The following is a 26,693-nucleotide window of genomic DNA, read 5'->3' as shown; positions in this document are numbered from 1 at the left end:
TTGTTTTGTTTTTTGCTAATAACCTCCTTGTCCCACCTTATATCTAGAAAAGCCTTCCAATTTGCAAAACTCCTCGGAGCACCTGTTTACTAGGTGGGTTGCTGCCAGAATCATAAATCATTGGATAAAGCCAGTTGGATTTTCAAATTTACTCAGCTGAATTTTGTTTAACTAATACATATTCTCTTTTCATTGGACTTAAAGGTACTGTTTATAAGCTGCAGTGTCTTATTCATGCAACAATCTATATTGCCATGGAAAGAAATGAGTGAAACAAGGGAATATTATCTATCAAATTTAAAGACAAGAAAAAGTGTCAAGAATAATAACATTTAAAAGCAACAATTACCTTCTATAACCAAACTGACAATGGTATTAGAGTACATGTCATGAATTTGACAATTTGAGACTATAATAAGGTAAGTTCAAATCAATTAGCTTCATAAAATCAACTTTTCTTGATAATTGAAAGAAAAGTAAAACATTTAAAGGGAGCAATATAGAAAAACAATTTTTAATGGGGAATATCAATCTTTAACAGGGAATATCATTTGACAAGCTGAAAGATATAATTTGAGAAAAAGAGTTTGAAAAAGTTTTAAGTTTGCCTTATGTAGTTCTGATTCTACTGTTTAGCAAACATTTATGGTGGATTTCCTGAAGTCAGTTTACAAAAACAAAAAAGAAAATTGGGCTTTGAAATTCTTTTAGATTTGAAATTCTTTTAGAAATATTGTAACAAAAACAGAAGAGACTTTATCAAGACACTGAATGAATTAAAGCCAATTTCGATCTAAAATCCTAAATTGAGCTCATCCAATGTTGCCTCTTAAGGTTTGTAAAATTTTTCAAAAGTAATTTTAAAGCATTTTTTGCAATAGAAATTTGTTTAACACTATATGAGAATATATAGTCCTGATTAATAACAACTTAACACAAATAAAATCAACTATGCCATAGTAATCTTTTTTTTGAAGAAAATACAAAATAATCTTCACAGGTAATTAAACATGACATTTAAATTAGTTCATGATCTATAACTGACAACTCACAATAAAATAATCTTGGATTGGACCACATCTTAATTCTTGAGTTTTCAGTGTGTTTTTACTACAAGGGAGCTTTACTTAAAGTTTTATTAAAAAGGAAATGCTAACTATAAATTCAATATTTGATGTCATTTATATTACTTAGTTGTAATTGGAATGTGGGTAATTATGAATTTACAGCTGACCCTTGAACAATTTGGGGGTTAGGGATGCCGACCCTCTGAACAATCGAAAATCTCATATAACTTATTATCGTCAGCCCTTGGTATCCAGGGTTCCTCCTTATCTTCAGATTCAACCAACTTGGGTCATATTTACTATGGAAAAAAAATCAGTGTATACATGGACCTATGCAGTTGAAACCCGTGTTGTTCAAGTGTCAACTGTATCTTCTGTTATCAAATTAGTTCTTCTTCCCCACAGATTAAATGTCCCTGAAGGGCAGTCACGTGCCAGGGGCGGGGCGCGGTGGCAGCGAGTCCCCCAGTAGCCGGTAGCCAGTAGCCAACGTCACGGCGCTGGGGTCAGTTGACTGCCCGCCTCCACAGCCGCTGCAGCCCGAGACTCGGCCGGACCGCTGTCGCTGTCGCTGCCGCCATGGCGCAGTACAAGGGTGCCGCAAGCGAGGCAGGCCGCGCCATGCACCTGATGAAGAAGCGGGAGAAGCAGCACGAGCAGATGGAGCAGATGAAGCAGAGGATCGCGGAGGAGAACATAATGAAATCCAACATTGACAAGAAGTTCTCTGTGCACTACGATGCCGTGGAGGCGGAGCTCAAGTCCAGCACCGTGGGTCTTGTGACCCTGAACGACATGAAAGCTAAGCAGGAGGCCCTGGTGAAGGAGCGGGAGAAGCAGCTGGCCAAGAAGGAGCAGTCGAAGGAGCTGCAGCTGAAGCTGGAGAAGCTGCGAGAGAAGGAGCGCCAGAAGGAGGCCAAGCGGAAGATCTCCAGCCTGTCCTTCACCCTGGAGGAAGAGGATGAGGCAGGCAACGAAGAGGAGCTGAAGAGGGAAGAGATCACAAAAAAGAGGAAACTGGGGAAGAACCCAGATGTGGACACGAGCTTCTTGCGTGACCGAGACCGGGAGGAGGAGGAGAATCGGCTCCGGGAGGAGCTACGGCAGGAGTGGGAAGCCAAGCAGGAGAAGATCAAGAGCGAGGAGATCGAGATCACCTTCAGTTACTGGGATGGCTCTGGGCACCGGCGTACAGTCAAGATGAAAAAGGGCAACACTATGCAGCAGTTCCTGGAGAAGGCCCTCGAGATCCTGCGCAAAGACTTCAGCGAGCTAAGGTCGGCAGGGGTGGATAAGCTCATGTACATCAAGGAGGACCTAATCATACCCCACCACCACAGCTTCTATGACTTCATCGTCACCAAGGCGCGAGGGAAGAGCGGGCCCCTCTTCAATTTCGACGTTCACGATGACGTGCGGTTGCTCAGCGACGCCACCGTGGAGAAGGACGAGTCGCACGCGGGCAAGGTGGTGCTGCGGAGCTGGTACGAGAAGAACAAGCACATCTTCCCCGCCAGCCGCTGGGAGCCCTACGACCCTGAGAAGAAGTGGGACAAGTACACGATCCGGTGATGTGGCAGCAGCGTGGCCCCAGCCCCTCCGGCTCCCTGCGGCCCCAGGATTCTGGGCTCCCGGCTCTCCGCTCCCGAGACGTGACGGGGCCTACTCAGCCCCTGCCCCTGGCGCTATTGTTTACCGCCTTTCTCTTTTATGACAGAGATATACACGTCAGAGCTGGAGCACCTGTTGTGCGTTTTATTTATTTATTTATTTTTTTAATAAATTTATTTATTTTTGGCTGCATTGGGTCTTTGCTGCTGCACATGGGCTTTCTCTAGTTGCGGCAAGCAGGGGCTTCTCATTGTGGTGGCTTCTCTTGTTGTGGAGCACAGGCTCTAGGCGCATGGGCTTCAGTAGTTGTGGCTCACTGGCTGTAGAGCGCAGGCTCAGTAGCTGTGGCGCAGGGGCTTAGTTACTCCGTGGCATGTGGGATCTTCCTGGACCAGGGCTCGAACCCGTGTCTCCTGCATTGCCAGGCGGAATCTTAACCACTGTGCCACCAGGGAAGCCCTGTGCGTTTTATTTTAAAGATTTTTTTTTTTTTTTATTGAGCTAAAATTCACATAACATTAAAATTCACCGTTGTGACCATTTGAAAGTGTACCATACAGGGGTATTTAGTACATTCATAGTGTTGTGAATCACCCCGAAAGGAGACCCCACGTCCATTAGCAGCTGCCCCCCAGCCCCTCGCACCCCCTAGTTTACTTTGTCTGTATGGATTTGCCTGTTCTGGAAGTTTCACATAAATGGAATTATACAATAAAAAAAAAAATGTCCCTGAAGGACATCTTGAAAGAAGAATAATGAGAAAAATAACACAGGACCGATTTAAATGAAAGCTAGATAACAGCAGCCCCTTGGAAACAATTCAAATAACTTGGTCTGGGAATAACTTGGATTCTCACATAAAGTATAAAATTGAGAGAGGCGGTATGACTAGGAAGCAGCTATCTGGCAGCCCTAACATTTCATACACTTTCAAAATGAAGAAACCACCAAGTTTCTTCTTCCATTTGAGAAATCACAGTGTTCTGGGCTATCAGTTGGGCCCAGAATAAACTCTCAAAAAGACTGGGGTTGACTTCCATTTTTAGCAATATGTCAGACTAGTCCTAAGAAATCTTCTGGTACACAATACCTAAGAAGAGTGCACATGTGGTGACCTAGACGGGTGGGATGGGGCGGTGGGGAGGGAGGTGTCAGAGGGAGGGGATATATGTATACATATAGCTGATTCACTTCGTTGTACAGCAGAAACTAACACAACACTGTAAAGCAACTATACCCCAATTTAAAAAGCAAACAAACCAAAAACCCTTAAAAATATTCACTGATGAGCTGGCAGAAAAATAAGGGCAATTCTTTGAAGCCAGAATTGTCAGCAAAGTACAAACACATAAAGCCCTGAAGCACTAGAAATGGCATTCCCAAGGATTTGATTTTAACTGACCATAAGCCTGACTTAAGGCGAGCATAAAAAAAAAGTTTAGGTCCCCTGAAAGTTGGGAAGTCAGAATGGAGACCTCCACCTAATGCTGGACACCAGAAAAGCATTCAACTTTGCTGGATGTGACAGAAACAGTATTATATGTTGGTCATAATCCTTTCTCTTCCTGGGCACAGAGGAAGGCCCATTTTCCACCCTCCCCTGCAGTTTTTTGGGGACTGTGTGACAGCATTTTGGCCAGTAGGATGCGGATGGAAATGATGTTCTCTATTTCCAGACCTGGCCCTCTAGAGGTAATGTATTCCACACAGTACAGTTTAAAAATGTGAGAGGACAGCCCACTCCACATCAGACTTGGCATGAGGAAAATAAACCTTCATTCTCTTAAAGCCACTGAAATTTGGGGGTTTACTTTCAACTACATTTAGTCTAATAATTTTGATTATTAAAATAATTGAACTAGGGAAAAAAAAAACTTGCTCCACAGAGAGAAATAATTGGAATACCTGCCCTCAATAGGATAGGATGCTGAAATTAATACTCACAATTGTGTTGGGGGGGAAAAAAAAAAGAGTCCAAACAAAAATTAGAGTGGCCTCAAATTGTTAGAGTCCCCAGGTACGTTGCAGATGAAATACAAATTCTCTCTCTGCAAATAAACTTTAAATCTAGGATCAAATATTCTCAAAGATATAATTCCAGGATTATTTTACAAATAAAAATAATAAAACACAGAAGGAGACAAGCCGCCATGCACAAGAGAGCAGAAAAAATAAACTGCAGAAGTAGAAATGCAAAAGCAACAATTATTAGAATTATCACAGGGATAATATGTTTCTATTAATAAAATACCATATTAAATGCTACATTAAAATTGTAATTAAACAGTAACAGAGTTTTGAGATGTACCATGCAGATTTGGAAAGAACCAAATGTAGTTTCTAGAAATAAAAATGTAATAATTGAATTAGATTAGATACTAATTAAATTCTGAAGAGAGAATAAATGAATTGAAAAGATATAAAAATAATATTTAGAATGTAGCACAGAAAAAAAATATAAAATATAAAAGAAGGGTTAAGAAAATAAGATAGTCATGTGTTCTAAAATATGTTTATAAAAGTTGACCCTAGTGATTGGAAGTAGAATCAAACAGAAACTTTGGAGATTTAAATCTCTTTGAATCAATTTAACAGCAGAACAGACAGAGTTATACAAAGAACTAGTAAGCTGGTGGGTAGGTCAGAAGAAATTATTCCTAATGAAACTTGGGGGAAACGATGCAAAATACAGGCGAGAGTAAAAGATTTAGAACAAGTAGTGAAGCAATATAATAAACATTTCACTGGACTTCTAGGAAGCCTAGAGAGAAAGGGCAGAGGAATATTCAGACATAAGAAAATTTTCCAGAATTGATAAAAGACTCCTATTCTAGATTCAGGAAGCAAAATACATCCTAAGCACAATAAAATAAATAAATCTATAGTCAGAGCCATCCAAGCAAACTGAAAAACACCAAACGTAAAAAGAAGATTTTAAAGCCCATCAGAAAAACAGAACAACTTACAAAGAGCTTACATTTCACCAACAATATATTTCTTAACAATGGAAGGCAAGAGAGTTGGATTACATCTTCAAGAGAGAAAATTCAGTGTATACCCAATTTAACCATATTTCAAGAATTGTGGTGATTTAAAGACATTTCTATGCAAACATTTACTAAGAATATTACCACCAACAAACACTCCTTAAAGGAACTTCTAAAGAAAGTACTTCAAGAAGAAACTGACCCAGAAGCTAAGTTGTAATAAATAAATTCAATTCAAATAAATCATTGAAAGCTTGATTTTACCAAACCATAATATTAACAATGTTTAACTGATGTAGTTAAGAACTAATGACAAGAGTTCTGTTTTAAAATACGTCAGGACAAGAAAGCACTTTTGCTGCAAAACTGCACAAAACCAGGTAAGTTATAAATATCATATTTTAAAAGCATCAGAGAACTTCAGAAGCAACAAACTAAAATTCCAGAAAGAAGAAAAACTCCTTTTTGTGAGCAAGGATTTTTCTCTTTCTTTCTCCTGCAGACATTTTCTAACTCTGGGTGCTCGTGGAGGCTCTGGCTTGATCAGCCAGGCCCTTGGCTACAGAAAAGAGAAACTAGCAAAAATTTTAGTGATTCTGCAGGAGTAGTGGAACAAATTGGAAACCTGAGGGTTTTCAAACTCGCAACTGCTGCTCCTCGCAGAACATTTGCTAAGTTTTGGTGCTATACAGGAAGCTAAGAACTAGGCCAAAAGCTTCCTGAAGGCAAAGTGAAATCTCCAGAAGTCTCGTGGAAATAACCTAACTCAGATATACTACAGTCTTACCTTCAAGGAATTGGCCGTATTTTGAAGCAAGGTAAGCTGGAAGACTGAAGAGCTGGGCTGAGATCTCTGAAGGACGTAGAGTTAAATTTTCTGCAGTCTTCCAAACTGGAGGAGACAGAGACTCACCGACTTAGAATCAAAACCCTTTGCAGGCAGAGAGGGAGCAGAGCAAACATGATGAGCAGGCGCAAAGCAGAAGTAGGCTGGGTTTACATAAAACAGAAACCCAGCCCCAATTTTAATTAACGTCTGATTGGATTCAGGTGCTCCAAGCCTCGCTCTATTTACCAACAAAGGAAGATAACATAATGTAGAGCTTCAAGAGTTATAGCAGAATGTCACAAAGGAACATCACATAATGTAGAGCCTCAAGAGTTATAGCACAATGTCCAACATGCATCAAGAAATTACTACAAGTGTGGAGATGAGAAACTATGACCAACTCTCATGAGCAAAGGAGAGGAGAGATGAGCCAGATACTGGAGTTAGCAAACAAGGCCTTTCAGAAACCTGTGGTTAATGTTAAAAAAAAACAACGGAGAAAAAGAGAGGCAAAGTAGATCAAAGGGTGGAGAATTTAAAAGAGAATTAAAATCTATAAAAGAGAATGAAATGAACATTCCGTAAATGAAAGAAAGAAAATATCTGAAGCTAAGTAATTAATGAGTTGAACAGCAGACTGAACGCAGCTGAAAACAATGACTAGAACTAGGTGCTAGTGAACTAGAAATTAGTTTTTAAAAAACTGAAGCAAAAAAAAAAAAAGGTATGAGAAAGCACACACATATAAAAATGTAAAAGACTGTGGGACATTGTCTTTGCTCAGGTACCCCAGAGAAAGGACTTTGATGAAAAGACTTGCATTCAGGACATTTAACAATGAGAGCTCTTCCGAAAAACATTGTTAGGAAGCTAAGCATGATTGAGCAGAGGGAGAAATTGAACTGAAATTCAATTACAAGAGAGGCCTTAGTCAATCCTGTAGAAGTTTTGGAACTGGGATGGCCCTTCAGAGATGTCCCAAATTGAGGCAAGGAAGCTGGGCATTTTAACCTCCATGTTGCACCTGTCACTGAATGCAGTATCCTCCGCGAAGGAGCCATAAACTTGGGCAAAGCTGCTCTCTTTGGCTGCCAGCCATGCCGAGCAGGGCCTCAGCTGTGAGTTGTCAGAAGTCAACATTCCTAGCGGCTGGGGGAATGAGCGAGGCATCTAGATTCACCAGAAGCTGGTTCCCCATAGCCTCTAGGATTACCCACACTTGGAGCTACCTGCTTCATATAAGTTCACCTCCCTGGAAACAACTCCAGGATTCTGGTTTATCTCTTTTCCTGTGTAAATTTGCAAGGACAAAGTTAGTGGACATATTACAGCCCTCACGATTGCAACAGTTCCTGGAGATATAATTGACATTCACTGTCTACTCTACTGACCATTCCAGATTCACTCTTGGCTACCCCATCTACTGGTTTAAGTGCTTTATGTGTGGGGTGAAAAATACTTATTCTGAGCATCTGTTCACTAAGGCTTTCTCTAGCCGTGGCTGCTGCCCTCATCCATTCCCCATCAACATTGGGCAAAGAAATGACACAGGACACACACCTAGATCATTTGGGTGGTAAATATAGTCTCTTCCACCTTCATCATGTAACAGAAGCTCTAACTTCGCCTAAGGATTAGTCAATTACCCTTGCCAATATAGTGACTTCTTGTCTGCTGGTCTCTTGGAATGAGAAACACAAAGTGATTAGATGGCAACCATGGAATAAAAGTTCTTAGGAATCTGTGTCCCCTGATGGAGGCATTCCTTCCCTGGGAACCAGGCTCTCTATAAACTTAGAATTGGGGGTTCAGTTAATATAAAATCCCCAAGTAAATCATCGAGAGTGATGGTAAGTGAGGCCTCTCCTGTTTCCAGTTCTTGGTTCTAGTTCCTTGCATTCTAACTACTCAGGACAGAGCACCTTTTCATGGTTGCTAGTTAGGGTGTATGCTGTGTCCTGGAGGATGGGGCCCAATCCTTGTAGAATACCATCTTCCAGGCAGTACTCAGGTCGTACCCTTAAAATCCATTCAATTGCTATAGCAGGTCAAAAATTTCTGGGTGGTTTGGAAGGTGATCGGACCAGTGGATATCAAGTCATGTGCTCACAGCTACAACTCCTCTGCTTTAGAGGGGTTCTTAGTATGAGGCACATTATATCACATATCTTCTCAGTGAATCAAACAACTATAAACCCTCATTGAGGGGTGCTGCCTAAGGCTCTCTGCAGGCAAGTTAAACAAACAGGAGTATGGAATACATGTCATTTCCAGACAAATCACTGACTTTCAAGATGTAAGGAATCTGGTGTACTCAATTTCCTACCAATTAACTCTTTGGTCTCCTCCAGGAATGGGGCCAGACTGAGGTACAACAATGGTCTCTTGCTGGCAGGTAAAACATTCATTCACCAGTAGCACCCTTGGTGAATGGGAGCCCATGCAAACTCCATCCTAGCCACCATTGTTATTTCATGTCTGAGCCCACTGTGCTATTAGCAGAATGGTGGGTGACAGAGGTTGGCTGGCATCAAGTTTTTTTTTTGTCTATTTTGCTGTTTAATGCCTACTGTGTCAGTTTTCCATGTATCGACTCTTAGCTCTGAATGTCCCTTTCAATATACGCATGGTAACCAACAACAGATTCCTTTAAGATTTTCTGCTTTAAAATGAGCTTGATGTTAAGCTTTCTTGGTGCAGGGTGCTAGAGAAATCTTACAGGAAGAAGAGAATTCCTGGAATATTCATTGTGGGCTGGGGGTCAGCAGTGTGAAGGGGAGGACTTCCAAATAGCCTACCCCAGTTATAGGCCTAGTGCATCGTCACTGCATTGCCTCAAAGCTATTTCAATTTTCATATTCTCTACCATAATCAACCCACAGCGAACTTGTTCACTTTCTCATCCCACCCTGGTTCACTATGTTGTGGCCATCATGCCAATTGGCTCTGCTGAGTAGGATATAGCTAGCACCTTGGGAGATTATCAGTACCAGAAGGAAATAAACTCTATACCATTTCTGAGGCCCAGCATCTTAGTCAAATTTCTGGAGGTTCAATGATCTACAAAGTGCTAGGAAATTCCCTTTAAGAAAAATTGTCCCAGCTCCACTTAGCACTGAAGAAGAGTCATAATGTTTACTAGGCACTTTTGGATTTGGAAGGCAAAAGTCACATTTGCGTGTTCTGCTCTGATCCATTAAACAAGTAACCATAAGTCTGAGAGTTACGGGGCTTGAAGCAAAAGAAGACTCTGCATTAAGTCTGACCATAGTGAAATGTGTTTATCAATTGCATTTTATGACCCAGCAAGTCCAATGATATTTAAACTGTCCAGGGCAAGGAGGGCTCTGTACAGAGCCTTTAGCCAACACAAACAGGAGAATCACATTGCAAACCCCCAAGCAATAGAAGTAAAACCATATCCTCTTCTGCAAACAACAACTCTGCTTGTTACTAGGTCCTGGAAAAGACTGAATATCCCACCAGAGAGCATCCAGAGACCTTGAAACATGTCATGGACTGTTTTTTTTTAAACTAATTTAGCAAGTTTTACTTCAGTCATGCAAATCAGCAACTCAAAACCAAGTGGAAATGGTATAAAAGATGTCAAGCTAAAGCAAGTCTTCAAAGGCACAAGTAAGTTGAATGACCAGATGGCTCAGATGTCTGCAGCAACTAATCCTGCTGCATTGCCCCTTCTGCCTTAACCCACACTTACAGCCTCATAAGATTTCCTTAATGATCAATTGACAAGAAAAAGCATAGGCCAGGTTTACAGACAATATTAATAAGATACCACAAGACATTACAGTAAAATGGTTTACGTTGATACAACAGAATACTATTCAACGGTGAAAATGAATGAACGGTAACTACATGCATCAAATAGATTCATCTAGGAAATGTAAATCGTTGAACTACTTTATGTAGAAGAGTATATTTAGTCTAACTCCATTTATAAAAACTTCTAAGGCCAGAAAGCTACAAAGTAAAATATTTGGAGATCCATGAGAGAAAAGCAAGGCATGATTAATACAAAGTGTAGGATATATATGCTTTTGTACATGTGGGGTGAGCAGTGGCCGTAATTCTGTTAGAGAAACACAGAGGCCTTCAAAGGTGTAAGGCCAACTGGCCCGAGGCAGGGGAACACAATCAGATTCACAGGTTGCATCAGAACGAAATTCTCCGCACCACCCAGTTCCAGAAACTGCCCTGGAGACATTCCGGACCACCCAGTTCCAGGAACTGACTTCCAGGAACAGGACTTTGAACCCGGCCCAGCCTTCCCGCCTTTCGAGGGGCGGGACTAACGGTTCCCCAGGATACCCGAGAAGACCACCAAATAAGGAATACCCTGCGCCCTCCCAGATTCACCACACCCCTTTCCCTTCTTCCCCTATAAAATCTTGCCCAACCCTCGCCCGGGTGCGACTTCTCTGGCCCGTTTCTCTCGGATCAGCGAACCTCGCCCGGGAGCGCTCCCTAATAAAGCTCACTTGAAGCTTTCCTCTGTTTCGCGGTGCCGTTTGTTAAGATCCGACCTTACAAAAGGAATTGGTGATGTTATATTTCTTAAGCTTATGATGCATATATGAGTATTAATCTTATTGTCATTCTTTTTGCTAGTGGCTCTCAATCCAGGCTGCACTTTGGACTCATCTAAAGAGGTTAAAAAACCGAGAACAAAACTCCAAAACTCATGCCCTGGCACCGACTGATTTATCCTGAGGTGTTTGTGTTCAAATGCTTTCCAAGTGATTCTAATACATAACTAGGTTTGAGAAACATTGCTTTGCACTCTTAATATACTCTTTTTTTTTTTTTTTTTTTTTGTGGTACGCGGGCCTCTCACTGTTGTGGCCTCTCCCACTGCGGAGCACAGGCTCCGGACGCGCAGGCTCAGCGGCCACGGCTCACAGGCCCAGCCGCTCCGCGGCATGTGGGATCTTCCCGGACCGGGGCACGAACCCGTGTCCCTTGCATCGGCAGGCGGACTCTCAACCACTGCGCCACCAGGGAAGCCCCTACTCTTTTGTATTTTTATATATTTCATGTTTTTTTAGAAGACCAAAGATACCGGAAATGAAACAATTCTCTACTTAGCCTTGTTGTGATGTATTGACCCATTATGCTCCGTGCTCCATGGCAGCCAGGTCATGTGTTAGTTTATTGGGCTTTAGAGACAAGCCACATAAATGTTCTCATGAGGTAATGACTATTCCCAGCCTAACTCAGTCAACCCCGTTTGCTCCTCTTTAATCATCACCTCATCCGCTGATGAATTCTACCCTGGCTTAGCAAACTTCCTACATCAAAACACAGGCATTTTTCTTTGTGCTATCTAGGTATTCTCTGATTTTGTATGTTTCTCTTTTCTCTCTTATTATTTCACTTTTTCCTGCCTTTATGCCTTCAGGCTGTATCACTGTGGCTTTCTTCTTCCCTTGCTGACAATCCCATTTAGTGCTTTTTCCATTACTTTTCCTTCATGGAAATGTCTAAACATTGACTTAGGTCTCTTTCTAAATGAAGATTATTTTAGAAAGAGAAGAGTTAAAATGCATTAACTAAGGACCTTGTCTTTTGAACTGGTGAAAGAAAAAAAATAATTTAATGAGGATATTAACTCTGAAAGCCCTGCCTCAGGTTTTTCTCTACTTTTATAAGTTCCTAAAAATTATACCGGAGTGGAATCAATGGCCAAAATCTTAAATGTCACTTCTTCAGCATGGTACTTTAATATCACTAAGAAACAGTATATTTTACATATCCTTGAATCCAAATCAAAGATATCAAATGTATAAAAATGAAAGTATGATCATTTATGATGAAACTCAAGGAACTGAGCCCAATAAAATCAATACTAGCTTTATTTTTATCGTGTAAGCAAAGTGTGAACATTCAAGCTAATAACACATTGGGGAAATTTAAGACATGAAACATTTCAAATTCCCACTACTGAATGTGAGATGCTTAAATGTTAACGGTATGCTGAGAATAACTGCGATTTTTCACCAGCAGTTTTGAGAACTATACTGGGATATTTCATAGCTTATGCAAGCTATTCCAAATGAAATATTTTTCTAACACCTTTGAAGGGCCACTTTGTCATCCTAAATATTTAATAAAAATAGAAATAGAATAATTTCTGAAATGGCTCTAATTTTTCAGATATTTTAATTTATTTTCAGAGTGCAAGCATCTTGAAAAGAAGGAAATATACAAGGTTTATTCAAATATTTATGATATTTTCCAAAACATTTTCTCAAAATATTTAATAGAAACAAAGGTTAGAGATCATAGTTTTCCAAACATAATAGCATAACAAGAAAAATACCAGTTGCCAAGAAAATAGAATAATTACCTAAAAGTAGTTAACCTTTGAGATAAGACTGATTCATTTAAGTATGTTTCAAAAGATTCCTAGCTTCCAGACAGGAAACTTGTATAGGTCAACATAGTCTTTTCAGGAATGAAACTAAGATTAGGCAATTAACCTTTTAATCCACTTACCAGTTCAAATTCCCTTCATTTTAAAGTTATACAGGCAGCACAAAGATAACTGTTGGAGTTTAAAAGAGTTTTTGTGAAAGAGAGAGATTATGGTGGTGTGTGTGTGTGTATGTGTGTGTGTGTGTGTGTGTACTTTTTTTTTTTTTTCTGCGGTATGCGGGCCTCTCACTGTGTGGCCTCTCCCGTTGCGGAGCACAGGCTCCGGACGCAGGCTCAGCGGCCATGGCTCACGGGCCCAGCCGCTCTGCGTCATGTGGGATCTTCCCGGACCGGGCACGAACCTGTGTCCCCTGCACCAGCAGGCGGATTCTCAACCACTGCGCCACTAGGGAAGCCCTAAATATACATTTTTTATGAAGGCTGAAATTGAGGTAATTATTTTTATGCCTCAATAATTTAAGGTGGTGTTGAGTATTATATCCTGGATTTAAAAAAATTATATATATATATGTATGTATATATATATATATATATATAAACATTACACTTGGATAAACAAAAATACCTACTTAATTACCTAGTAGAATCCAGTGAGATACCTACAAAGATGACCTAGGGCAGAACTAAAGCACACAGTGTATTCTTGGAAGTGGATGTGAGAAGAAGGTGAATATATCAAATAGTGTCAGCAAGGAAGTGTCAGAATCTTTATGCTTCTATATAATTGGGGATATTTGCTTTTAGCTTAAGTAGACCTCAAATAGGTACATTTCAAACTAAAACAACTTTTAAATGTCCCACTTTTTCTGATAATCTAGAGACTAAAATTAGCTTAAACTAGAATATTGACTATCTCACATAACATGGCATCCAGAGGAGAAGCAGACTCCAGACTGGTTGACTCAACAGCACAATTACATTTTTTAAGGCTCAGTTTGGGATTTATCTTTTTCTCAACCTTTCAGTAGTTCCATCCTTCATGTTGTCTTCATGTTAGGGCTCATAGTAAGGTGGCTGCATAATTTCCAGGTGCTGGATCCAGATCCAGCAACATGCCTACAAAGAAGGCTCTTTTAAGAGTAAGAAATATTTTCCCTAGAATACTCCAGAACTTCTAACATTTCATGAGACAGAATGGTCATATTCTTTTTGGAACAAGTCACTGACAAGGGGTAATTTAATACCATGTGGCTAGCCTATTCATTTGGGGTAGGGATGTTGGGGAGAAAACTCTAGTATTTACTACGTATTTCAGCACATATGGTATTCATTATTTCATTTATTTAATAAATACTTCTCATCTTAGGTGCCTATTATGTGTCACTAGAGATATAGTATTAAACAGTGCAGTCATTGGTTTGATCTCATGCAGTTAACAGTCTAGCTGGAAAGGTAGATAGTTTTTAAATTTTTAGAAATAATTGAATGACTAAATTTTTTAAAATATTGTTGGATCTAACAAAATATGGATAAGATATATATGTGAAAAACAATCAAGCTCTGCTAAAAAAAACCAAAACAAAACAAAACTCAAAGAATTAAATAAATGGAGAGATATTCCACGCTCATGTATAGCAAACTCAGTACTGTTAAGATGTCAGTTCTTCCTAACTTGATCTACAAATTCAATGTAACCCCAATCAAAATCTCAGTAAGTTATTTTGTGGATATTGACAAACTGATTTTAAAGTTTATATGGAGAGTAAAAGACCCAAGTAGCCAACACAATATGAATGGAGAATAAACTCGAGCACTGACACTACCAGACTTCAAGACTTATAATAAATCTACAGTAATCAAGACAGTGTGGTATTTGTGAAAGAACAAATAGATCAATGGAACAGAATAGAAATCTCAGAAATAGATCCACATATAGTTAACTGATCTCTGACAAAGAAGCAAAGGCAATATAATGGAGCAAAGATAGTATCTTCAACAAATAGTGCTAGAACAACTGGACATCCATATTGCAAAAAAGTGAATTCAGACACAGACCTTATACCCTTCTCAAAAATTAACTGAAAATGGGCCACTGACCTAATGTAAAACACAAAGCTATAAGAACCCCTAGAAGATAATATAGGAGAAAACCTAGATGACCTTGAGTATGACCATGATTTTAGATACAACACCAAAGTTGTGATCAATGGAAGAAATAATTGATAAGCTGGACTTCGTTACAATTAAAAACTTCTGCTCGGGCTTCCCTGGTGGCACAGTGGTTGAGAATCTGCCTGCTAGTGCAGGGGACACAGGTTCGAGCCCTGGTCTGGGAGGATCCCACATGCCGCGGAGCAACTAAGCCCGTGAGCCACAACTACTGAGCCTGCGCGTCTGGAGCCTGTGCTCCGCAACAAGAGAGGTCGCGATAGTGAGAGGCCCGTGCACTGCGATGAAGAGTGGCCCCCACTTGCCACAACTAGAGAAAGCCCTCACACAGAAATGAAGACCCAACACAGCCCAAAATAAATAAATTAATTAAAAAAAAAAAAAACCTTCTGCTCTCCAAAAGACAGTGTCAGCATAATGAGCAGATAAGCCATAGACCGGAAAAAAAAACTTGCAAAACATATATCTGATAAAGGACTGTTATGCAAAATATATAAAGGATCCCTAAACTTAAGAATAAGAAAACAAACATCCTGTCTAAAAAACGGGCCAAAGAGTAGCAGACACCTCACCAAAGAACATATATAGAGGCAAATAAAAACTTGAAAAGATGCCCCACATCATATGTCATCAGGTAAGTTCAAATTAAAGCAATTAGATACCATTATATATGTATTAGAATGGCCCAAATCCAAAGCACTGACAACACTAACAACTCATGAGGATGTGGATCAATAGAAACTGGAATGGAAAATGATACAGCCACTGCAGAAGAGGGTTTGGCACTTTCTTACAAAAGCTAAACATCTTACCATACAATCCAGCAATCAGTCTCTTTGGTATTTAGCCAGACAAGTTGGAAACGATGTCCACACAAAAACTTGCACACTGATATTTATAGCAGCTTTATTCATAATTGTCAAAACTTGGAAGTAACCAAGATGTCCTTCAGTAGGTGAATGGATAAAAAGACCCCAGTACATCTGGACAAGAGAATATTATTCAGCACTAAAAGGAAATGAGCTATCAAACCATGAAAAGACATGGAGAAATTTTACATGCCAATTACTAAGTGAAAGAAGCCAATCTGAAAAGGCGACATGCTGTACGATTTCACCGTATGACATCTGAAAAAGGCAAAACTATGGATCTAGTGAAAACAAACAAACAAACAAGTGGTTCTAGGGGTTGTGAGAGAGGGAGGAATGAATAGTCAGAGCACAGAAGATTTTTAAGGTAGTGAGACTACTTTGTTCTGTATGATATTAGGCTGGATACCTGTCAATATACATTTGTCAAAACACATAGAATGAACACCACCAAGAGTAAACCCTAATGTAAACTATGAACTTTGGGTGAGTATGAACAATATAGATTGTTCATGGATTGTAACAAATGTACCACTCTGGTTCAAGATGTTGATAGTGAGGGATGCTGTGCATATGTTGGGGCAGGGGGTACATGGGAACTCGGTACTCTCTGCTCAATTTTTCTGTGAACTTAAACCTGCTCTAAAAATTAAAGTCTATTTTCTGATCCCCCTGACTTCAATCAACTAAAGCTTGGACAATGTCAACCTCTGCCTCAATTCTACGCTGAATTTTCCTCTGCTCAGGCCCCTTCATGAATATGCATGTACCCTTAGCTTAAAACTCCCCCAATTTCGCTGTTTGGGGAGACACTGCTTTGGGAAGTGTTCTCCTTACTTGCTGCAAGTAATAATAAATCCTTCCTTCTCCCTGTCTTTGGTTTGGTTGTGCCTACTGGTTTGACACTCATCAAGAATTGAGCCCAGTTTTCGGGTAACAGCTAGGAGAATGATGTCACATAACATATGCTTACTAAAGGTTTAGAATGAATAAATGTCAAGCATTATGCTACTTGCTACAAATAGAATGGCAACCAATATAAATACAATTCCTGCTTTCAGGGAGCTTACGATTGAGAAGATGAATAATAAAATAGGAAGTTACCCTACAATAAGTGTGGCAAGCTGTATGTTAAAGGAAATATAGTGTGCAATGCTTTTATTTATTTTTTTTATCTTATCACTTTTTTCTGCGGTCAGGGAGTTTGCAGTTTGCATTGTTCTGTGAATTAACGGTAATGACTATTGTTACAGTTGACCCCCAAATGTTTGAAGGTCCATATTGTTAAATCACTTGTTGCCTTCCCTATTTGAGATTGTTCTCACCTCCACATTCCATGTCAGTGCTGTATATACAACACTCCAGCCACGCAATAGACTTACAATTAACTGGTTTCTCCACTGGTGACGTCTAGGCAATAACATTACTGATGGAGATATTACAGAGGCCAGTTATAGAATAGAACTAAAATAAGTCTGGGGTTAGTTTCTACATGGATGATTCACATTCATTCAGTTGCTACTATCATTTTCATATCTTCAATTTGGTTATAAACTTCCTCAAATCACTGTGACTGGTATATATTAGTGGCCTAATTAATATTTGGTGAATAAACGGACTGAAGCTCTATTGGTATCACACTGTAAATACCTCCCAAGGATAGGTGAAGTGGATTCAATTCTCTTCTGTTATTAAGCACTCCATCAATGAATAGCATACTGTCTGAGTAGCAGAATTTGGCAAGTGTTTAATCCTACACTGTTGGCACAATCCTTTGGCTGTGTTCCAGTACTGTGTTCTTCTAGCAAGCTTAAAATCAGTAATAGGGGGCTTGCCTGGTGGCGCAGTGGTTGAGAGTCCATCTGCCGAAGCAGGGGACGCGGGTTCGTGCCGCGGTCCAGGAGGATCCCACACGCCGCGGAGCGGCTGGGCCCGTGAGCCATGGCCGCTGAGCCTGCGCATTCAGAGCCTGTGCTCCGCAACGGGAGAGGCCACAACAGTGAGAAGCCCGCGTACCGAAAAAAAAAAATATCAGTAATAGGAGGGTTAGTTCTGGAATCTTCTCAATCCTTAAACTGAAATTGACTGCTCTGTAATAAAAAAAAAGTCACCTTTGTCTAATTTATATACCTTTTAGGAAACAATGCTTGAATGTGTGTATTTTGTATGTATAGTATCTATAAAATTTACAACCATCTTTGCACATGGACAACAGTTTCTTGTAGAGACATTCAATGTTTTTTCTTGTTTCCACAGAAAATCTGTGCCCCAGTCTCGGACTTTTTTTTTTTTCTTGCTTCATGACACTGTTTAGAACACTGAGGACGTTTGCCATGATAAGAGGATTCCAGCAAGGACTTGTCATAAGCAATTGCATGCAGTTTGGTTGAGTATGAGGTTGTGGGTGTGGATTTTGTTCTTGACATAATGTCTCTGCTAAATTACTGACAGTAGTTTGTGGCTGTTCTGATTGTTCAGGAATATCAAGCCCTGACATATTTTCTACTCTTTTTGATGTCTAGAGACACACTAATTACTTTCTAACTGATTCTTTCCCTTTCAGACTCATTTCTTGTCTCAAGTCAACTCTGTTATTTCCTTACTCATCCCTCTGTTCCTTATTCTCTGCCTTAAATGTACTTTCTTTCCCAAAAGAAAAGACATTTTTTCTTTTATGTTTTTTCCTTATGATTCCACAAAGAGCAAGTATTATGAAATACTGTTTTCCAAGAATAACCTAAGGATGAGTCCATGGCTCAACTGATTTGAACCAGAAGTTCCATCCTTCTTATTTTCTTATATGTGAACTTCAATGGATAGTTTCCTCCGGAAATCTCATTTATTTTTTCTGACATTTTTCTTGAACTCCTTTGCTGCTAAAAGGTCTAATAATAATATAAATAATAATTACAATTTATCTTTCATCTATACTTTTAACAGAGAGTATCTGACAAGTAAGCACATGTGCATATATTTCTTTGAAATTTTAATACAGTTTGTATTTAGTTTTAGGAGCAACTGCCCTTTTAAAAATATTTGCATAGCACTTTCCTAACTTTAGAATTCGTTTTTGTAATATCTGCTAGATCAATGTTCATCAAACTTTAACGTACATATGAATCACCTAGGGATCTTGTTTGTTTTTTGTTGAATTTTTTTTGCGGTACGCGGGCCTGTCACTGCTGCGGCTTCCCCCTGTGCCAGAGCACAGGCTCCGGACGCGCAGGCTCAGCGGCCATGGCTCACGGGCCCAGCCGCTCCGTGGCATGTGGGATCTTCCCGGACTGGGGCCCGAACCCATGTTCCCTGCAACGGCAGGAGGACTCTTAGCCACTGCGCCACCAGGGAAGCCCTAGGGATCTTGTTAAAATATAGATTCTGATTCAGTAGGCTTGAGGAGGGCCTGAGATTCTGGATTTTTAACAAGCTCAGGAGGATGCCAATGTTATAGTATGCACTGCTCTTTCAATGGCAGAGTGCTAGATAGTAAAAGCTACAAAAGAGCAAAGACCTTGACATCTTTGCTCATCAACACATCTGTTTTATCTACTGTAGGGTCTATTACAAGCTTGGTTTTAAATAAACATTTATTAAGAGAATAATGAGCTCCCCAAATCATCCGCACAGCACTGGGAGAGAATAAGGGCAAACACTATGTTCCAACTTTACAGAAGTTCCAAAAAGTAAAGTGATCTGTCAGAACCATAGCTTAATCCGATTGTGTTATTAACAAAGGATAGTAACTGCTCCATTTTCCAGTGTCTGCTTACTTAATTTTTCCTTAGAAGACGCCAGAGTTTCCAGTGATTTTGGAGTACATAACTCTGCATTTGATTTCCATGAGTTGTGGATGAAGTCGTCTAGGAGGAAGCTAATTTATCTTTGAAGTGCTTTTATAACCACTCATGTGGTCATGTATAAAAGCCCTTGTAAAACTCTGCATGGATTTTCCCAGAGACCATTTGAATGGTAAAATTGGGGAATATCTTTTAGGAGGGATGAAGATTTAAGATTCCAATTAAAAAATAGGATTCTTTTAGCATGACCCTGTCACTCCTCCTAAAAAAATTCACAAAGTACAAAAATTCAAGGATATAATCACCTTGTTAAATTTGGAACTGCAAAAACAATGTTATCAGGAAAGAACATGAAGCTCTCCCATCAAGGTTGTGATTTAGGGGCTACTAGTAGTAACTTCTGGAGCAGTGGGAGAAAATCATTTTCAAATGCTGGAAGCCAATTAACTATAATGAAATATTGTGGAATAACAATCAGTAATTCTACTTCAAAGTATAGTAATGAATGGAAAATAAACTTTCCAAAGACGCACATTCATTGTGCAGTTCTTTAAAAGACCACTTTAATTGTCAGGTCGTTTTTGATTCAAGGTGTTCTAAAACATATTTTAGCAGGAATTCTGACAGCTGGGAAAAATCCACCTGCTGAGTTACTACCTTTTAATTACTCCAATAAAGAACAAAGTAGAAAGCATGACAAACTTAAATAGAAAAAGTGAATTTAAAGTTAAGAGAGATATTACTCATGCGTTCTCAAGTTAACTTAGCTCTCCCGTGTATGAGAGAGGAAAACGACGTTTATTATTCACAACTCTTCCTAATTCTTTTCCTCTCTAAGGAGAATAGATCTTAGGGAAACTCATTTGCCCTCCTGAGTAGAGTGACAAGTAACGATAATTTTGGAAAATGAAGGGGAGACAGGAGGTGAGAAGAAAAATAAACCACTGTTAAATTGTTCCAAAGAAATGGAAGTGTGAATTTTATGAGAGGAAGGGTGGGTCAGCCAGAAGATTGGAGTTGTGGAAATAGATGTGACAGCTGCCAAGGACAGAGAGCAGAGGTAATTAAAATGGATTCTTTTTTTTTTTTTTTTTCTGACCACGCCGTATGGCTTGCAGGATCTTAGTTCCCCGACCAGGGATCGAACCCAGACCCCAGCAGTGAAAGCACCCAGTCCTAACCACTGGACCACCAGGGAATTTCCAAAATGGATTTTTAAGGAAGTTTTATAAAGTGATATATTTTATAAGGTCCATATCCCTCCAATCTAGGGTTTCTTTCTTTCTTTTATTTTTTGCGTTACCCGGGCCTCTCACTGTTGTGGCCTCTCCTGTTGCGGAGCACAGGCTCCGGACGCGCAGGCTCAGCGGCCATGGCTCACGGGCCCAGCCGCTCCGCGGCACGTGGGATCTTCCTGGACCGGGGCACGAACCCGTGTCCCCTGCATCAGGCAGGCGGACCCTCAACCACTGCGCCACCAGGGAAGCCCTAATCTCAAACCTTTTGATAAAGGTCTACACTGGTTATCTGTGCTTTCAGGGTTTAGTAGGTATATGTGTGTATGTTTTCATTTATGTTAATGTTCTCCTTTGTTTGTTTCCTTGGATGTGCAAGTTGGTCTCAGTGCAGCACAGGGCAAGAGCAGAAGTTTCCAAGTCAGTCCAATTACATTCAGATTAACCCTTGAGGGTTTCTGTCTAGAATATTTACCCTAAAATGCAAGTACAGCCACAACTCAATTTGAATTATCAACTTAGAATTGAGGCAACATTGCATCCCTGTAATGACTGTGAAGGGCAAGTCAGTGGATATTGAACTGACAAGAGGTGTGATGACAGACCACATCAAATGTAAAATAAGAGAGTGGAAAACACCCCTCAATCACGCTTTCAGTTTTTCACAGGTTAGAGAGTTAAGGAAGTATTCAGGACTGGCCGTTTCCATTGAAAAAGCAGATGAACACAATGCTATAAAATCTCACTCTAATAAAATAATCCAAGGGAATCCATGTGAAATTCTAGACTGAAAATTGCAGTTTAACCCAACCTTTCCATACATGGTGTGTCTTAATAAATTATATTATTTCCTGGAAAAGAAAATCAAAGAAAGATCAGGTATAAGCTGATATATGCCGGCAAATGTGTTAACAAAGTATATTAAAAAGAAGAAAAAAAGCGCTCACTTGTAACATACATTTGCCGATTTCTGCGGTGTAAATACTACCACCATGGCCAAGTTCAACATTGATATTGTCACTAACATGATGTCACTGAAGGCAGGGTTACAAATAATTGCACACCATTGTCTCTCCTGAGTCAATAGGTGCGGGCGCTAACAAACTAGTAGGCCTGAGGCAGGCATGTTTGCGCTGGTTCACAGCCTTGCTACGCTTCACCTGCTCAACAGTGATCTCTCGGAAAGAGAAGCTGTGGGGTATATTATGAAGTAAGTTTTAAAAACACTGATCCGAGCTTCCCTGGTGGCGCAGTGGTTGAGAGTCCGCCTGCCGATGCAGGGGACATGGGTTCGTGCCCCGGTCTGGGAAGATCCCACATGCAGCGAAGCGGCTGGGCCCGTGAGCCATGGCTGCTGAGCCTGCGCATCCGGAGCCTGTGCTCCTCAGCGGGAGAGGCCACAACTGTGAGAGGCCCGTGTACCGCAAAAAAAATAAATAAATAAAAGCACTGATCCACTAGTCTCTTTGCCATTTCAAAATCTTCCCCTTTGGTGTCTCTTAGCTTTCATTTTGTAGAATAATTTAGTGATCTTTAACACTGAAATCACTGGGGATGTTATTATCTGGTATAGACTAACTAGAAACGCTGGGGCTCAGGCAAAAATTTATTTTAGGTATGTAACATATTTATAGTTAGTATGCTACACACCTAAAACCCTGAAATGTGAAAATACACACATGCATGGGATGCTGCCTTCTGAGTCATGATTAGAACATACTTCCGAGTATTGTATTGTATATCAAGCCTCAAAAGTAGATAAGTAACAGAGATGACCTAGGAGTTGAGACAATTTCAGTGCTGTAATTATATGAGAACTTAATACCCCAAAGCTCTAGGTCTATAGAAGAACATTGCACTTCATTCAAAAGAGCTTAAGAAAAGATGGAGAGATGTGCAAATTCTTATATTTATAAGCATATGTAAACTTTAGAGAGAGATTTGCCCTGAATATTTATGCAGAATCAAAAGATTCTGGTAGCAAGATTTGAAGGTTATGTGGAGTGTAGTTTAAAGAACTGGAAATGACTGGAACTAGGCAGAGTCAACAACATATCAGCACATTGGCACAAGGGACTGAAAAAGCTTAGGATTCCCCAGAGCCTGTACAGCTCTTACAGATGAGTGAAACGAAATCAGAAAGAAGAGGGAAAGGAACAGAAGGTGTTTACTCTGAAAGAATAAGAAAATCATGTGAAGCACCAGTGCAGTAAGCTGTTGTAGGCCTGCCTTGGAGACCTGAGGTGGGCTTCCTGACCACCGAGGCCCCCAGGCAGGAGGGTCAATTTCCAACCCGATTCCAAAGGCTCCTCAGAGCCAGGCTGGGCCCTGGAATCTGCATTCAATGTGGTGAAGTATGATGAAAGCAAGATCATCATGATCACTCAGGCACTGTTCGCTTAGAACTAGACCACAAGGCTAATGGGAAAAGTTTAAGAAGTAACCCAATTTTGCTGAACTCTTGGGAGATGGAAATCCTCCCAGATTTCATTGTCAGAAAGTAACTGAAAAATACTATCTGATTCCTATTGAAGACATAGGTAGAGCTAAGAGCTAAACTGAGCAGTTATTACATGCAGACCCACTGAAATTCTTATACCAATGGATTTGCTTGAATCACAGGGTCACTCTCTGCTAGATAATAAGGACTATGCTAGATGCTAAGTGAGTAAAACTGACAAATTCCTGTCCCGTATGGAGATGTCATTCTAGCGGGCAAGTTAAACAATAAATAAGGGAATAAAATATAATCAAATTAAATGTTGCTGTAAGTGCTGTGAAAAATAAGAGCAAGTGGTAGTGAAACAGAAAAAGAAATGAGGATGTACAATCTATTTAGATGGTAACAGAAGTCATTCTGAGATGAAGATCTCCGAGTTGAAACCTGAAGTATGAGAACTTGACCCAGCATGGCTGACTGTTAGGACCAAGAGGTAAAGCACCATGATGAGGTTGGAGATGTAGGGAGGGGCAGATCGTGCCAATTCTTGGATTTCATTTGAGATACAATGGGAAGTCAGTGGAGGGTCCAAGAATGGAAGTGCCATGACTAAATTTATATTTTTAGTATGTTGATTTTTGCTGCCTTTTGAGAATAAGTTGGAGTGGGACAGGAATGGAAGTAAGGAGAGCAATAAGGAGGTTCTTACAACAGTCTAGACGAGGTATTGACATAATGGTAGCTTGGACCAGAGTGGTATCCATGGGGATTGAAAGTTCTGAACATTATGTAGACATTACAGCAGGATCACTTATCATATTTGTTCCGATAACCTGCTGGCATATCTGTACCAGGCATCAATGTGAACCCCCTGAGGACCGGCACGTTTCTTATTCGTCATTGTCCACCACATTTCTGATGCTCATTGATGAATAAAAATACTCATGAATGAAAGGATGCTCAACATCACTAATCATCAGAGAAATGCAAATCAAAACTACAATGAGGTATCACCTCACACTGTCAGAATGGCCATCATCAAAAAATCTACAAACAATAAATGCTGGACAGGGGGTGGAGAAAAGGGAACCCTCTTGCACTGCTGGTGGGAATGTAAATTGATAGAGCCACTATGGAGAACAGTAAGGAGGTCCCTTAAAAAACTACAAATAGAACTACCATGTGACACAGCAATCCCACTACTGGGCATATACCCTGAGAAAACCATAATTCAAAAAGAATCATGTACAAAATGTTCACTGCAGCTCTACTTACAATAGCCAGGACATGGAAGCAACCTAAATGTCCATCAAGAGATGAATGGATAAAGAAGATGTGGCACATATATACAATGGAATATTACTCAGCTGTAAAAAGAAACGAAATTGAGTTATTTGTAGTGAGGTGGATGGACCTAGAGTCTGTCATACAGAGTGAAGTAAGTCAGAAAGAGAAAAATGAATACTGTATGTTAACACATATATATGGAGTCTAAAAAAAAAACTTTATGAAGAACCTAGGGACAAGACAGGAATAAAGATGCAGATGTAGAGAATGGATTTGAGGACACAGGGAGGGGGAAGGGTAAGCTGGGACAAAGTGAGAGAGTGGCATGGACATATATACACTACCAAATGTAAAATAGACAGCTAGTGGGAAGCAGCCGCATAACAGTGGGAAGCAGCCACATAACACAGGGAGATCAGCTCGGTGCTTTGTGACCACCTAGAGGGGTGGGATAGGGAGGGTGGGAGGGAGGGAAACACAAGAGGGGGATATATGTATATGTATAGCTGATTCACTTTGTTATAAAACACAAACTAATACACCCTTGTGAAGCAATTATACTCCAATAAAGATGTTAAAAAAAACACATATGCATGAATGAATAAATCCTATGAACTTAAACCCCAGGCTTGAACATGCACATTTTTGATTGTACCATATAAGAATTAATAATGTTTAGCCTTTTTTTTTTCATGCTGCCAAACAGCTGTGTCAACTTCTAAAACTGAGATTAAGATCTAGAAAATATTGCAAAAATCACCTAATAAAACTCCTCTTTTCACAGGTCAGGAAACTGGAGCTCAGATAAAGAGTTACTCCAGATTATATTTGTTAGGAGCAGAGTTAGAAGTGGAACCCAAGAGTTCTTATTCCACAACTGGTGATCATTCTACTGCTCTATACTCTTCTGATCAAAATCATGTGAAAACGGTTCAACCAGTTTGCATGGCATAGATATAACTAAAAGTTTCATAGACGATCACGAACACTGTTTAAATTATAGACTTGCTAATGAAATAAACTCGCCTCAAAAATGACAAACTGTGAATACCAACACACCACTTTTTAACTTACTCGCTCAAAGGACTTCATAAATTAAAGAGAAAAACACCCACAAACACATTAAATGACTGAATGTTCTTTGGTTTCCAAGGAATTCTCTCACCAGGCCTTAGAGTAGAGACGTTTACGATGGAAGATGAGGTCACTTTTGAAAAGAAAACATTGGTTCTTTTGAATCTATGGAAAAGCGAATGTGTGTCAATATGCTGCTGACTCAATCAGACCACAGTAACCATACGAGAATATTCTGTAGTGTCCCAGACTTCTGAATACTTACGACATTTTCCCATACTAAGACTACGACCAAATGACAACAACAATAAAAATTTGCATAACATAAACACTGCCATACTTAAGAAGGCACACCACAGGTTCTGTATTTCCAGTCCAGGGTTGATGAAACCTGTGTCACAGACTATATAAATTGTCCGTGAAAAATGGAACTCTTTGTTCTCACATTGTCATTTATAGAGAGCTAAAATGTTAAATACCCAATTCTTCCTTCAGGGCTTAAAAACCCAACAAATTTGGGAGTCCATGAATGCTTCTGACACAGTTATAGATAGCTAAGCCTTAGAATGTTGCCATTGTATAAGGTTCTTTCAAATATGCTGGACATAGTTTAAGAAAACAGCATTGGCTCCTTGAAACTGACCTATGCCTTACAGTGACTGCAAATTCAGACATGTGTGGCACACCTGGAATGGGAGTCTGTCTGCAGGAAGAAATGAGGAGACTCTTGTGAAAGAATTAATCCAAACGGAATAGAGTGCAGATACACAAGTGTGGTCCAAGGACATTTGCACCACCATGAATTCACAATTTCCAACCTCAACTTGGAACTAAAAAGTGACAGAAATCCTACGTTGTTTCCTGATGCAGAATTCATTCCAACACTCCACAACTACTGCAAACTCTGCTCTCCTAAAACCTCCATGTCCTAC

At 40.0% G+C, this 26,693-nt stretch overlaps 1 protein-coding gene across 1 annotated transcript; it reads left to right on the top strand.

The window, feature by feature from the left end:
* Positions 1 to 1,646: 1,646 nt before the first annotated feature.
* On the top strand, positions 1,647 to 2,645 carry LOC309830130 (protein FAM50A-like; the record flags this gene model as incomplete). Its single annotated transcript, XM_082666487.1, has 1 exon — positions 1,647 to 2,645. One exon carries the CDS (start codon positions 1,647 to 1,649, stop codon positions 2,637 to 2,639), a length of 993 nt encoding a protein of 330 aa, XP_082522613.1. The 3' UTR covers positions 2,640 to 2,645.
* Positions 2,646 to 26,693: the final 24,048 nt, after the last annotated feature.

Source organism: Grampus griseus (assembly GCF_964374135.1).
Source record: "Grampus griseus genome assembly, chromosome: 11".
NCBI classification, from domain to species: Eukaryota; Metazoa; Chordata; class Mammalia; order Artiodactyla; family Delphinidae; genus Grampus; species Grampus griseus.
The sequence above is the reverse complement of the archived record's forward strand: the minus strand, read 5'-3'. Positions and strand labels throughout refer to the sequence as shown.